Below are 15,004 nucleotides of genomic sequence, written 5' to 3'. Positions count from 1 at the left end.
AAAGAGCAAGGCTAGAGCCAGGAAGAGGGTTTAACGAGTCTTGCGAAGGCAGTGCGGGGAGGACTAACTGGGCAAGGGGCGGGCCGCGGGCTGAGCGATTGAGGAGGAGCCTCAGGGTACGGGCGGGGCCGGCGGGCGGGCTCAGCTAGGCGAGCTGGGCGAGGCCAGGGATAACTGACGGGACTGGGGTAGGGCTGGAGATGGTGGAACGCTAGACAACTACGTAGAGTCCAGAGGTGCGGGCACAATGACTGTGCAAGGGGCCAGGGAAAGATGACTGGCAGCTCGAGGACGGGGAAGGAGGGAGGAGACGAGGGACGTAGGTGAGTAGAGTGAGGCAGGTGGCGGGACCTAGAATAACGGCCGCCTGTTGCGGGGGGGCCAAGAGGCCACGAGTGACAGCCAGAGGGTCGGCCTCAAACGTCTCCCCTGCAACTCTGCGAGGAATTCCTCTTGGGGCTGAACAACGCGGGCTTCGCTCACTTCGTGCCCCAGGTGTGGTGGTGCAGAGATAACAGACCTGCAGGAAGGAGGTTTCCATCTTCCAGGCCACCACCGGTCCCGTCCCGTCCCAATGAAATCCATCCGAGGGTGTCCACCTGCTCCTGATCGCGCCACGGGATCGTTCCTAGGGCCGGGAAACGCGCCACTAGCGACCGCTCCCGTGGTAGCCCTGGTTCGGCGTCGGTTCTGAGCCGGCCCTCCTGTCTACAGTTGCAGAAGCGCTTTCTGGACTGGTCCCTGCTGGATCTGCGGGTCTTCGCACGACGTCCTCCGAGCCTGCGCTGCCGCCCGGGCACCTTCATGCTGGCGCTGCCCGTCGCCTGAAGGCCGCAGTGTCCCGGAATCACAGTGTCCCTGCTGGGAGTCAGCTTTCCAGCTGGTGGGCGGGATCGGGCTCTGCTCTGTCCTGACCACGCCCTCTCTGTTTACCGCCCCCCCCCCCCCCCGCCCAACTGGCCCCATCCCCTTAGTGCCTCGGTTGCCCTGCTCTTCCCTGGCCCACTCTTACACGCAGTCCCCGCCCCTAAGGATAAGCCCCGCCCACTCCTACCTTCCGGTCTCCGACTGCCCTATATCTCCTCCCCAGTCCCTGCACTTCTTGGCTTCGCTCCCTCCTATCCCAGGCCTCCTCCCCATGTTCAAATGGCTCCAGGGGCTCCCCAGGGGCTGGGGATACGGGTCCGCAACGCTTTGTCCGACACCTCTTCCTACTTTCGGCTTTGTGTCCTCCATGAGGCCTAGCTCTTCCTCAGTATCTCCTCTGGGCTGGGAGGCCAGAGGTGGGTCCTGCATGAAGCCTGAATGGGAGGGGAAGGGGTCGTACCAGCAGGATGCTGAGATTGTGGCTCAGGTCTTTGTGTCTGAGCAGAAACTCAGGGCCTCCCTGAATCTGATGAAGTGAGAGAGAGCTGCTCGTTTCTGTATGAGTTCCTGCTGGGGGGTTGGAGCCGCAGGGCCGCCTGAAAGGGACAGATCCCTCTCACCTCCTATTCCTGCTGTTTCTGAAATCTCAGCCTGCATTCACATGTAGGGCCCCTTGCCGTGAGTGGTGTGTAATGCCTCATCTGGAGCCCACCTTGTGCCCACCAAGGTTCCCACGGAAGACTCCTACTCCTCGGCCCCAGGACACTTGAGTGACCTGCTTTATGGGAGAGTCTGACTATTTCCAGCTTCCAGACCTCAAGACGCTGCTGGGCATCGCCCTCTACGCAGTGGTGCTGCCCTATATCAACCTTGAGCCGCCGGGGAGCCTGCCATCACCCCATCACCCTCAGCCCTGGGGCCGGCTTCCCAAACAGATGTTCCTTGTCACAGCACTGCTCCACATCTGGAGCCTGGCATTCCCACAGAGATGGGGGTGGGAGACGGTAGAGAAGAACAGAGGGTCAAGTTCTCCAGGGTCAAGTTCTCCCTTGGGAGGCCCTTGTAATGGATGGGGAAACTGAGGCCCAGAAATGGAGCCACTTAGTCACGAGTGTGGCAGCAGTAAAGCCTACACATTTGCCACTCACCCCAATGCAGCCAGCACCCACCTGCCCCCGGAGAGATCTGACAAGACTCAAGGTGTGTCCTCCCCAGGTTGCCTGAAGGAGGGCCTTACCTCGTCTTCTGTCCTTAGGGCTAATCTTCAGGACACCCTGGACAGCATCCAAGAGGTAAGGTGGTCCTCTCTGGGTTTTCTCAAATCTGGAATTCCCTTGATCATGGGGAAGGGGGAGGAGCAGCCCCCAGGAGTAAGCATGGCCAGTCCTGGGAGCTGGGGTCTCTTGGACATCCGGCAGACTCCCACACTGTCTTCTCACCTCCCAGAATGGAGGTGACATGCATCCTGCCCACTCTACGGTCTCTCTAGCACCTCCCCCTGAGTCCCTGCTCTTTAAGACTCATCTGCTTCCAGGGCACTAAGCCCCTTCCTCCAGGCACTGGCTAGAGCGGGTCTCTATGGCTTCAATGGGCTACAGGAACCCTGATGGGTGGGTGGGTGCTCGGCACACCTCAGGGGACCAGAGCTTGCAGACCTAGAAAGTTCTGGCCCCAGGCCACGAAAGAATTCAGAGCCTTCACCCATCAGTCCAGAATCAGTATTCTAACAATTCCAAGCCATATTTACTGAACGCATGTTCTGCTCCGTTTAATCACATCACTACCCTACTTACCGTTTTTGGCTTCCCAGCTTTAAAATAAAATCCAAGATCCACTCCGTGGCTTATGAGGCCCTGCTTGGTACTCCAGCCTCTCTCCAGCTTTCTCCTTTGCCCATTACACTCTGGCCAAGATGGCCTCTCTCTGTTCTGTGAACACATCTGTGTTTTTCTGCCTCTGGGCCTTTGCACAGGCCTCTCTCTGCTTGAAACTGGATTGTAAGCCCTAAAATGGCAGGGACCGTGTTTGATTTTATTTGTCTCCCCAAGCATTTAACCTGTTAAACAGTAGACAATAATGCCAGCTGTAATAGGTCTTAATAAATAGTTCTTGAATAAATGTGCCTGTTGCACATTTTTCTATTGACATATTTAATCCTTACAACAATCATGTAAGGTAAGAGATATCATTAGCTCTCTTTTTCAGAAAACAGGAACTCAGTGAGGTTAGGCCATTTGTTGAAGGTCACACAGCTAAGACTTGAACCCAGGGGGAGGCTTTTTTCACCTGTCATTGAGTATGAGGGCATTCGTGCCAGGTGGTACACCACAGGCCAGCTCCCAGATTCTAGATGCTTGTAGCTTCCTGGAGCAGGATGGCATGGGGTCTGGGCTGGAAAGTTGCCAAGACTTGGGTCCTCAAAAGCCCTAAGAGAGCATTGCAGGTGGAAGAAACAGCGGTGAGCAAAGGTGTGAAGGCAGGAAGATCCAGCTCCTGGGACAAGCGGACTCACAGGGCTGGGCCAGCCCAGGACACACAGCCAGCTGGTCCCAGGGCTGCGTCAGCTGGTGGCCTCCAGAGGCAGGACCCCGGTGGGCAGGGAAATTGAGGCGGGGAGTCATTGCGCAGCCCGGGAGACCCCAGGGACGCGGGCTGGGCTCTCCCAGGCAGGACGTTCCCACGCGGGGGCGGTCCTGGGAAAGGCTGTGGGGCGGGCCCGGAGGCGGGCGCCAGCGCTCCGGTCCCTCTGCAGCCTGTTCTCCGTTACTTGCTCCGCAGACCCGGGTCGCGTTCTGGCTTCCGCTGAGCCGCACGGTAAGTGAGTGGGTGGGAAGAGCCCCGGCTGCCCAAATCCGGGCCAGTGGGAGACGCGGCTGGGACTCCGGCTTTTACCACCCGTGGGGCCGCTGCTATAGAGGAGCATGGCGGGTGGGGCGGGCGGGCAGCTACTGGCAGCTCAGAGTTGAGGGGAACTTTCCTCCGTCCGCATATGGGGAGCCATCTCTTTCCTCAAATGTAGATTACTCCTTCCCTCCCCATAGGTGGGGCTCTCAACCACTTATGACTGATGGGGAGCCCTTCCTTTCCAGATGTGCAGCCCCTTCCCACTTTCCATATATGGTACATCCCTCCCTCTCTCTAATGATTGGGTGCCTCTCTTTCCCTAGATGTGGGGCCTCTTTCAATTTCCAGAAGTGGGATACCCCCTTCTTCTCCCCAGATGTGTGCCTCTCTTCCTCCCTCTGTCCCAGTTTGGTCCGTGTCCTCCTCTAAGTCCCCTCCTCGCCCCCCTGGGATGCCAGGCCCTGAGATTTCCCTGGGGATGGAGGGTTGGGCTCGCCTGTCTCCCTCTCCCACCAGGTCCAGCAGAGCAGGCTCTCCAGGCACGTAGGCAGCCAATTATGGGGGAAGGGGTGGGGGCCAAACCATCTGCAGGAGACCTTGGCAGATGGCCCTGTAGCGAGGAGAGTTATCCCAGGACCTGCTCCCTCCCTACCTGGACTCCCACCCTGTTTCCTCTAGAGGACAAACAGCTGAGAGAGGTTTCCCAACCTAGCCACCATGAGCTGGGGCTGGAACCGGAACCCAGGCTCCCAGACCCAAACTGTTCAGGTCCTGCCTTAAGAGTTAGGCCTCCTCCCACTTCTCAGATGGTAAACTGAGGTCCCAGGAGGGGGCTCCAAATGTCTAGGATGGCCATCAACCCCCATAGGGATATCATACAGAATTAGAAGGGGCAGGCGGTGACCTTGGAATCCTGGGGACCAGTCCCCCAGCCACAACACCTGTGAAAAAACTGCTCCTCTGGATCCTGAGGGGAAGGGCAGAGGGCAGGACTCACCCACACACCCCCCCCCCAGATGTCCTTTAGAGCTGCCTGGAGCTTGGTGCTGAGGAAAGGAGGACTTGGAATGCGAGGGATCCACAGCCCGGGAGGCACTGGTAAGACCCGGACACCCACCCCGCCCTGACCCTCGCCGAACTGCAAGGCCAGGGGCAAGGGTCCTGTCTGCAGGCTGCCCCTGGTCCCTTTCATGCTGTCCTGGGCCTGCCCCAAACCATTTCCCATGATCCTACCCCTTGGTCCGGGGCCACGTTCTTCCAGGACATAGAGACAGCCGTCCCCTCCTCCCAAGCTTTCTCAGGGTCTGACCCCCGTATCTCAGGCCCCTAAGACCTTTGTGTCCTGAGGCTGAGGGTGCTGACAGAACTTTGGACCGCCTTTCCAGACCCTTGTGTCCATGCTAGTCAGAAGAAAGAGGCCTAAAGTAGGAGAGACTTCAGCCAGATAGAAGGGCCTTCCTGACCCTCTGGAGAATAAAAACAGATAACATTTATTGAGCCCTTACTATGTACCCTGAGCCGTGATAAACTTTTTGCAGAGATTAACACATTTAGACTTCACAGCAAACACATGAAGTGGATACTATGCTGTTATCTCCATTTCTCAGGTAAACACACAGGCCCAGAGCCAGGACTCTTTGCCCAAAGCAGTTCCCATGCTATTTGGGCAAGGTGGTACCAATGCCCTCCTTGAGGGCATCTCTGGTGACAATAAACAGAAGAAGCTTTACTGAGACCCTTCGAGCGCCCAGCCTTGTTCTGGACACTCGCATGGAGCCCTTGAGGGCTTAGCCATCAGGGAAAGCTTCCAAGAATGGAAGCCAGAGGTGAAGCAAGCCGCTGTCTATCAGTGGAATTCAAGGAGCACCTACTGTGTGCCAGGCGCTGTGCTGAGCCTTTCGAGTGCATTATCTTGAAGCTTCCACAACAGTGTGGAGTTGGATCTTTTACTCTCCCCACTTTCCGGATGAGGACGTTGAACACAGTGAGGTAAAGGGGCTCGTCAGAGCTGGGCCGGGGTAGAACTGGGGTTCCGCAACTCCAAAGCTGTGCCCCTGACCACTCATTAAAAGCATAGGGATATAGTGAGAGGCCCGCGCACTGCGATGAAGAGCGGCCCCCGCTTGCCACAACTAGAGAAAGCCCTTGCACAGAAACGAAGACCCAACGCAGCAAAAATAAATAAATTAATTAATAAACTCCTACCCCCAACATCTTCTAAAAAAAAAAAAAAAACAAGCATAGGGATAATGCTTTACAGTTTGTGGGGCAGTTTCCCATCTGCCATCTCAGGTTCATCACAATGAACCTTTCCCTACCCACTGCCTTTGCCTGATGTGCCCTCCTCACCCCAGATCTTCCCAGAGGACACAGGATTTGAAGCCACAGGGGCTGAATTGCAGCCCTGGCCCGGCTCCCTTTTGCTCTGTGAATTTCGGCAAGTCCCTTAGCTACTCAGTTTCTTCCTCTGTAAGATGAAGAGAACAATATCACTGTCTCAGAGTGATGCCGAGCCAATGAGTCAACTCGCCTGAAGGCCTTAGCATGGCTCCTGGCACACAGTAAGTGCTCAGTAAGTGCCACCCACTTTCTAATACTGCGGTTAGTGCCAGGACGTCCCAGGGGCAGCCTGAACTCAGTTCCTCCCTGTGCCCGCAGCCCACGGCAAGGAGAAGATGCCCCCCTACACCAACTACCATGCCCAGCGCTCCTACCCCATGCCCGATGAGCCCTTCTGCACGGAGCTCAACGCAGAGCAGCAGGCCCTGAAGGAGAAGGAGAAGGGCAGCTGGACGCAGCTGAGCCACGCTGAGAAGGTGGCCTGTAGGTCTCAGGGTGGGGCTGGGGGCGACTTTGCAAAGAAGGGCCTGGCCTGTCACGGAGCAGTGGGCAGGGAGAGCCCCCAACAAGACAGCCAGAACCACCCAAAGACTCGAATGCGTACCTGAGGGGTGAAATTCATTCCTTTGTTCATTCATCTTTTTATTCATTGAACTGTTTGTGCACAGCCTGGTGCTAGGCGATGCTGGGGACACGGAAGTGAATCCCCCTGAGGGTTCCTGCCCTCAGGGTGCTCCCAGTCCAGTGGGGGAACCAACGCAAGCCCAGATAGCTGTAATACGGGATATGCGGCTGGGTGAGGTGTGTTCAGGGGGCTGTGGGAACCCAAGGGAGAGAGAAAGATGGAATCCTGGTGGGCCTTCCAGAGGAGCGTTGTTCCAGTCGGCTTTGGATGCTGAAGAGGAGGGGCTGCCAGGTAGTAGGAACAGCATGGGGAAGGATGTAAGAGCTGGAGAGCATGGAGGGTCCTGGGCATCACTGAGTGGTGTGGGGAGATGGAGCAGAGAGAGGCAGGTGAGGTGGGTGGGAGAGCAGGGGCCTGACCCTGGGAAGCAGGAGGGACGTGTGACCCCAAGTGCTGCCCACCAGAAGTGCCCCTGGGAGCCAGCTTTGCCATCAGCTCCTGGCCATGCTTTGCACATGCTAGATGCTCAATAAGAATTTGCTGAATGGACAGCATCTGCTGCAAGGAGGGGGAGGCTGGAGGTCCCTGAGGCCAAGAGTTGGCCCAGGGCCCTTGGAATGGATGCACCTGAGGCCCCTCCTCCCCCACCCCTCACCTGCCTCCAGTGTACCGGCTCCAGTTCCATGAGACCTTCACAGAGATGAACCGTCGCTCCAACGAGTGGAAGACAGTGATGGGCTGTGTCTTCTTCTTCTTTGGATTCACAGGTCTGCTGATTTGGTGGCAGCGGGTCTATGGTGAGTGGCAGTGTCTCAGCTGGCCGCAGCCCTCGGCCATGCCCTTGTGGCCACAGCCACCAGCCAAGCTTTGATAAGGGAATTATGCTGGCACTCATCTGAAGAGTTTTGAAAAGTCCCCCAAAGAGGTGTATGGGGAAGGGCAGAGCACGGCTGCCTGGGTTGCAATGTAGGGACCCTACCTCTCTGGGCCTCAATTCTCTCATCTGTAAAATGGGAATAATAGTGCCCACATCTCAGGGTTCTTGTGAGGATTTAATTATAAAACTGTTGCCTAGTGCCTGGCACATAGTTATGAACGATGTTGTTACTGATTGCTATTACTAACCGTGAACTTTTCAGTATATTGTTTTGGCTGCTGTAACAAAGAGTCTCCAATGTACAAGAGCTTAAACAAGATAGAAGTTTTTTTCCTCTCTCACAAAAAAGGCCAGGGGGAGTATGGGGATTCCACAATATCAGACTCCTATTGTCTTGTTGCTCTGCCATCCTTAACATGCAGCTTCCTTCTTGACATACAAAATGGCTGCTCCAGCTCCAGCCATAAAGCCTACATTCCAGCCAAGAAGAGGGAAAGGGAGGACACACTCTCTCTAAGGTCCAGAATTTGCACCACCACTTCTGCTCACATCCTATTGGCTAGAAGTGATCATATGACCATGCGTAGCCACAAGGGAAGCTGGGAAATATAGTCTTTAGCTGAGTGATCATGTACCCAACCGACCATGTTATTACTACATTTGTTACTACAGAAGAGTGATTTATTACTACAGAAGAGTGATTCTCTTCTGTAGAATCTCTGGACCAACAGCTTCACTTGGGAACTTGTTAGAAATGCAAATTCTCAGCCCCACTCTGGATCTACTGAGTCAGACACTCTGAGGCTGGAGCCCAGCAATCTATGTTTTAATATCCCTCTGGGTGATTCTGATGTGCACTGAGGTTTGAGAAGCCCTGCTCTGGAAGTAGAGGGGAGCATGTTGGGTCTGAGCTGGCAGTCTCTGCCTCAATTGACTTCACCTCCAGAGGCCTCACTTTGTTTCTTCTTCTGTAAAAGTGTGATGGGAATTCCTACCTTGCATGAGGGTGAAATGAGAGAACCTTTGGGAAAAATTCTATTCTAGTCCAATGTTTGGTATTAATAGGTGCCCATAAAGATCTTTCCCTTCTTTCACACCCACTGGAATAGAAAGTACCAGAGACAAAGGTCAGGCAGGTTAAGCTGGCCTCAGGGGCAGATGGACGAGGAAGTAGGATGTGAGCAGGGCTGGGAGCTCTGTCCCCCAGGCCTTTCTAGGTCCACACATCAAGGCACCTAAAATGCCTCCGTGAGTTCACCCTTTGGGTCCCCATAGCTTTAAAGTGAACACCCCTATCCTACCTCCCACTCCCAACCCCTTCAGGAAGCATAAGAAACTGTCTCATCCTGGACCCTTCCCAATAAGCGGGAGCAAACTCAGTAATTATAGTAGCTATCATGTATTAGGGGTTTTCATATCTTCCCTCATTCTGCCAATTGCATTATAAATACTAACACATTCAATCCCCACAACCCTGGTGGACAGGACCTGTTTTTGACAGGTAAGGAAATTGGGGGTCAGAGATGAAGTGACTTGTTCAAGGTCACACAGCAAGGTAGTGGTAGAGCTGGGATTTGGACCCAGAAAGACTTCAAACCAGTGCTCCTCTTACCCTTGGGTCACAGAGTAGGTGAGGAAACTGAGGCTCAGAAAGGGGAAGGACCTTGGCCCAGTTCCCACACCAAGTCTAAGGCAGAGCAGGGATCATAACTCAGAGGTCCCCAGAGTGCAGCTTTAGTGGGGAGTCTGGTGGCGGATGGACAGGGTGGCGAGGGGTCCTCATGCAGGGCACCCTGACCTTGTGCCTGGATACCCTGGCTCAGCGGGAGGGGGTGGGCCTGGCAGGGTCCCGCATGCCCCTGTCCCTACCCGGTTCCTTCCCTGCAGTGTTCCCTAAGAAACCCATCACCCTGATGGATGAGTGGAAGGCCCAGCAGCTCCAGCGCATCCTGGACATGAAGGGCAACCCCGTGCAAGGCCTGGCCTCCCGGTGGGACTATGAAAGGAAGGAGTGGAAGAAGTGACGTGGCATCCCAGCTGCTCGCGCTGCAGCTCTGCCCTGGCCCGGAGCCTATGGAGGCCCCTCCCCGCCACTTAACCCCAATAAAGCTGGCCTGCTCTCATCTGCCTTTAGTCTCCACCGCAGTCTCTACCTGCCATAAAGCCTACATTATACCTAAAATTGGGCAGGACAGTAGGTGGGAGGCAGTAAGCCACTTTCCAGGGCCCCACTTATCAGGGAGGGCTTCCTGGAGGAGTAGAGGTTGGGGTTGAGCCTTAAATGATAGGTGGGATTAGGAAAGGCAGAATACTTACCGAGTATCTGCTGTGTGCCAGGTACTAATCTAGGCCCTGGGGATGCAGCAGTGAACGAGACACACAAAGTGTCTGGCCTCATGGAGGAGGTGCTTCTTTATGTGTGTGTGTGTGTGTGTGTGTGTGTGTGTGTGTAGGGGGGGAGACAGAAAAAGGAATAAGTAAGTATAATATACAGTATGTTACACAGTAATCAGTGCTATGAAGGAACAAAACAGCAGGATAAAGGGACAGAGCTAAAAGGGGTTTGGGGGTGGTAGGTGAAGCCTCTTAGAAGAGGTGGCATATGACAAGACAAAACAGCAAGTGCAAAGATCCTGAGGCAGGATTTTAGTTTGTGGAATGTGGAACATCAAGGAGGCCACAGTGACTGGAGTAGAATGACTTGGAGAAGAGTAGGAAGGTGTGTGTTGTGGGAGAGGGTTGGTCTTGGGGCAGAAAGCTGATTATATAGGAATACACACTCGTATACCCCAGAACCAAGAAGAGAAGCCTACTTTCCTCTTGGTATGTCTCCTCCAGCACCCTCTACTGGAGAAGTTTAGCATCTCACTGTAAAGAGGGCGGTGCCCAGAGTCCTGCGCGTCATCCTAGAGCAGGCACGGAGGGGCATTTGGGGTGGAGGGGCAATACATCGATAACTGTCACAGCAGCTTTGAGAAAGTCTTGGCCAGGCCAATGGGGAGGCTTAGAGCAGAAAAAGCCCATTAGATGAGTCCTGTGTTGGGCAAAATTGACCCATCCCTAGAGTCCCACTGTGCTCTGTCCTTTGTAGTCCTTGGTTGCCTAGGGGGGCTGTGGCCTTGGCATGAACACTGCAGCAGCTCTGAAAGTGCAGCAGCTGGAGGTGGTCATACACCTATCCTCTTCATAGCAGGTCCTCTTGAAGAGACATCTGAGCGGCACACCTCCAAGGACACTCTGGATGCCAATGGAGGGATTCAGCAGGGCAATTGGGACAATATTCATTCAATCAACAAATATTTATTGTGCATCCACTATGTACCAGACTCTGGGGACAGAGTGAATGAGACCTCATTCCAGTGTCGTGATTTCCAGTCCTCATGAATCTGAAAGCCGGTAATGGTCACCCTAATAAATTATAGAACAGATGAGTGCTAAGAAGGGGAGATACATGGTACTTGGACTGACCTAACCTAGAGAAGTCAGGGTGGACTTCCCTGAAGAAGTGTCTTCATATTTGAGATATTGTTGCCGAAATTCATCCTCTGTACACTGGTGCCAGATTAAACCTCAGAGACAGAATTTTGAGTGAAGTAGAAAGAAATAGCTCTATTGCTTTGCCAGGCAAAGGGGGCACCAGTAGGCTAACGCCCTCAAGAATGTGTGTCCTGCCCTGGAGGGGGTAGTGAGGAGTCTTATAGTATTCAAGGAGCAGGGTGTGATCAGCTCATGGACATTGTTCTGACTGGTTGGTGGGGAGGTAATCAGGAGTCAGCATCATCAGCCGCCTTGTTCCAAGTGGACTGGTGTCTACATGCTTGCGGGCAGCCTACAGTTAACTTCTCCCACCTGGTGGGGGTTTCAGTATCTGCAAAACAGGTCAAAGGACATGGCTCAGAATGTTATCTATAGTCCTCGAGGAAGAACTAAAGGTCCTTGACTTTGTTTAATGGCTGAAGTATTATTATTTTGTCTTGCTTGACTGTTTTCCTTTCTTTCTGCATTTTCTCACTTCTGTGATTAACTTTATTCTTTAAAACTTTGACTAAAGTTTTTCTACAGACAAAAAGCAGGTGGAGGACATGGGTGGGGACCTATTCAGGGAAGGCCTCATAGGGTCCTGCTTGGTTACAATATGAAGGATGACTGGGTGTAAACTAGATGAAAGGGGTGGTGGAACAGCATTTTAGGCAAAGAAAAGCATGTGCAAAGGCCCTGTGGTAGTGAGGACCATGGCATGAAAGAGGAAATAAAGGAAGCCAGTGGGTTGTCACAGGATAAGGAAGAGATGAACAAGGGGAGACAGGGAAGTGGGAGACTCATATAGGGCCTTGGAGTCTCTGCTGCCTCTATTGTAGACACAAGTCTGGGGAAAAGCAGGGAAAGATGGAGCTGAGGGAGTATGTGGGGGCCAGAGGATGGGAATCCTTGAACATCCATTTAATTTTTATTTGAGAAAGACAGCTGCCTTGGTGCAAGTTTCTGTCTGGCCTGAGGGATCCATTTCACTGCCTTAGCATGAAAGATGCTGGGGATGCAGACATGGAGCAGAAAGGAGCCCTGGCATTCGGGTCTCCTGGCCTGCGGGCAGGACTGGCATGAACATGGCCAGTGGGAGGCTAAGGGGGATAAGAGCTATAGAAATGTTTGATAGTATGTTTTGACCCCATTATTTTGACCCAGGCCCTGATGCTTTGCTAGCAGCAGGAGCAGTTTCGACATAACTGAAGATGTTGAACTATGCAGGTGATAAACTTTGTTTAGATTAATAACTTGCTGAGGAATTATGTTGTGGGTAATAAAGAAAATTGTCAAAATTGGCCTGGGGAAAATTTGATGTCATACTAGTCATTTTTTCGCCTGCAATAATGCTGTGTAACAAACAACACCAAAACTTGATTGCTTATAACTTTGAGCATTTATTTCTATCTTTCATGGGCTTGTGGGTTGGCTGAGGCTCTGCTGGGATCCTCCAGGTTTAGTTCCAGGCTCTGGGTTGGTGTTTTGGTTTCCTAGGGCAGCCATAACAAAATACCACAGACTGGGTGGCTTAAACAACAGAAATGTATTTTCTCACAGTTCTGGAGGTTAGAAGTCCAAGATTGAAGTGTTGGTAGGATTGGTTTCTTCTGATGCCTCACTTCTTGGCTTGCAGATGGCCTCCTTCTCACTGTGTCTTCATGTGGTCACTCCTCTCTGTTTGTATCTCTGGTGTCTCCATGTGTGTCCAGATTTCCTCTTCTTATAAGGACACCAGGCAGATCAGGTTAGGGCCTTCCCTGATGACCTCATTTAAGTTTATCACCTTTTTAAAGGCCCTATCTCCAAGTGCTTTCACATTCTGAGGTATTAGGGGTTAGGACTTCAACATAGGAATTTGCAGGAGACACAATTCAGCCCGTAACAGTTGGGTTCAGGGTTATTCATGTATCTCCTTTTTCTGGGACCAGCAGGCACATGTTTTTGTCATGACAGAAGTCAGAGACTCCTGAGGGGACAGAGAGACAGTGGGGACCCACGATGCTCTGAAAGCCCAGGCTCAGAACCACACACAGAACCAGCACCGCATTCCACCAGTCAAAGCAAGTCCTGTGGTGCTCTGGTTACAACTGCTACATTACAACCCCCCTTAAAACTTAAAGGCATGAAACAGCCATTTCCTTATGCTCACTGATTCTGTAGTTCAGGAATTTAGGCAGGGCACACTGGGAACTGCTTGCCTCTGCTCTAGACTGTCTGCGCCGCCAGCTGGAAACATTCAAGGCTGTGGCCAGAATCTTCTGGAGGTGTTTTCACTTACACATCTGGTGGTTAACATTGGCTGTCAGCTGGGACCTCAGTTGGAGCCGTCAACCAGAACAACTCTTTGTGGCATTCCCCAGGTGTTCTCTCTGTGTGGGCTAGTTTGGGCTCCCTCAAAGCATGGTGGGTGGGTTCCAAGAGAGCCAGGGGGAAGTGTATTGTATTTTTATGATCTAGCCGCAGAAGACACATCACTTCTGAACCCTGTTGCTCAAGGCTCTCACAGAGATCCACTCAGGTTCAAGAGGGAGAGGACAGAGACCTCCCCTACTTGATGGGAAGACATCAAGGTCAATGTAAGATGTGAGATGAATGAAACAACAAGGTCCTACTGTACAGCACAGGGAACTATGTTCAATATGCTGTGATAAACCAGAATGAAAAGAACATGAAAAAGAATATATATAACTGGGCTTCCCTGGTGGCGCAGTGGTTGAGAGTCCGCCTGCCGATGCAGGGGACACGGGTTCGTGCCCCGGTCCGGGAAGATCCCACGTGCCATGGAGCGGCTGGGTCCGTGAGCCATGTCTTCTGAGCCTGTGTGTCTGGAGCCTGTGCTCCGCAACGGGGGAGGCCACAACAGTGAGAGGCCCACATACCGCAAAAAAAAAAAAAAAAAAAAAAGAATATATATAACTGAGTCACTTTGCTGTACCGCAGAAATTAACACCACGTTGTAAGTCAATTATACTTCAATAAAATTTTTTAAAAAATGTTGAGAGATGAATGTGAGATGGGAAATACATTGTGGTCATCTTTGGAAAATATAGACTGCCAACACAGTCAAGTTCAACATCATTGAGTAGAGAAATGTCCTCCAGTAGAGGGTATGTGGAGAGCGTGAGGAGGGAAGGCAGAACTGTGAGCAAATAATACAAACTGGGCTTCCCTGGTGGCGCAGTGGTTGAGAGTCCGCCTGCTGATGCAGGGGACACGGGTTCGTGCCCCGGTCCGGGAAGATCCCACATGCCGCGGAGCAGCTGGGCCCGTGAGCCATGGCCGCTGAGCCTGCGCATCTGGAGCCTATGCTCCGCAACGGGAGAAGCCACAACAGTGAGAGGCCCGTGTACCGCCAAAAAAAAAATAATAATACAAACTACCACAGATGTATAGAAATAACCAACACAAAATCAAGTTGACAGAAACGAAAACTGACATGTTAAATTAGATATTGACTAAAATTCAAACAGGGAGTAAAATTTTGACATTTAGATAATCAAATGTGACCTGAAAAAATTGGACCAATTAAAAATAATGGACATAGTAGACAACGCACAATGGCAGGAAACTGGTGAAATCATATATAGGCTAAAAATGACTGAGAGAAGAATTAAATCTTCATGGTGGCATTTACCCCATGACACTAAGTGATTTTCATGAAAAAATAATTTCGTAAAATTAAATTTAAAGTGGGAAACATTAGAAAGAATTTAATTTTGGTCATAAAATAACTGATGGAGGGATTAAATTTGTTTCATTCAGCTTGCCCAAGAAAACTCTTTCTTGATGTATTGGATAGTGTAATTCTGATAAAAATAATTGAATTCAAAACTCATAGTCAAAATAGTCTTGGGGTAAACACATATATGAGATCAAAACATTTGGGTCAAATTATCCTGTAATATTGAAATTTTCTGTAAAAAATGAGA

General features: G+C 52.1%; 1 protein-coding gene across 7 annotated transcripts; it reads left to right on the top strand.

Moving 5' to 3' along the window:
* Window positions 1-252: 252 nt before the first annotated feature.
* Window positions 253-9,681, top strand: LOC132504952 (cytochrome c oxidase subunit 4 isoform 2, mitochondrial). Of its 7 annotated transcripts, none has more exons than XM_060122744.1 (8): window positions 253-323; window positions 2,123-2,159; window positions 3,646-3,681; window positions 4,728-4,809; window positions 5,250-5,318; window positions 6,370-6,534; window positions 7,342-7,473; window positions 9,441-9,681. In XM_060122744.1, the coding sequence occupies exons 1-8, from the start codon at window positions 274-276 to the stop codon at window positions 9,575-9,577; spliced, it is 708 nt and encodes a 235-aa protein (XP_059978727.1). In that variant the 5' UTR covers window positions 253-273; the 3' UTR covers window positions 9,578-9,681. The 7 variants fall into 7 exon arrangements, with proteins under 7 accessions (XP_059978727.1, XP_059978726.1, XP_059978728.1 ...); XM_060122746.1 differs by lacking the exon at window positions 253-323 and adding an exon at window positions 3,292-3,458 and having other exon boundaries at window positions 2,036-2,159; XM_060122742.1 differs by lacking the exon at window positions 253-323 and having other exon boundaries at window positions 972-2,159.
* Window positions 9,682-15,004: the final 5,323 nt, after the last annotated feature.

Source organism: Lagenorhynchus albirostris, chromosome 15, assembly GCF_949774975.1.
Source record: "Lagenorhynchus albirostris chromosome 15, mLagAlb1.1, whole genome shotgun sequence".
In the NCBI taxonomy this organism is placed as follows: Eukaryota; Metazoa; Chordata; class Mammalia; order Artiodactyla; family Delphinidae; genus Lagenorhynchus; species Lagenorhynchus albirostris.
This window is presented reverse-complemented; position numbering and strand designations above follow the sequence as displayed.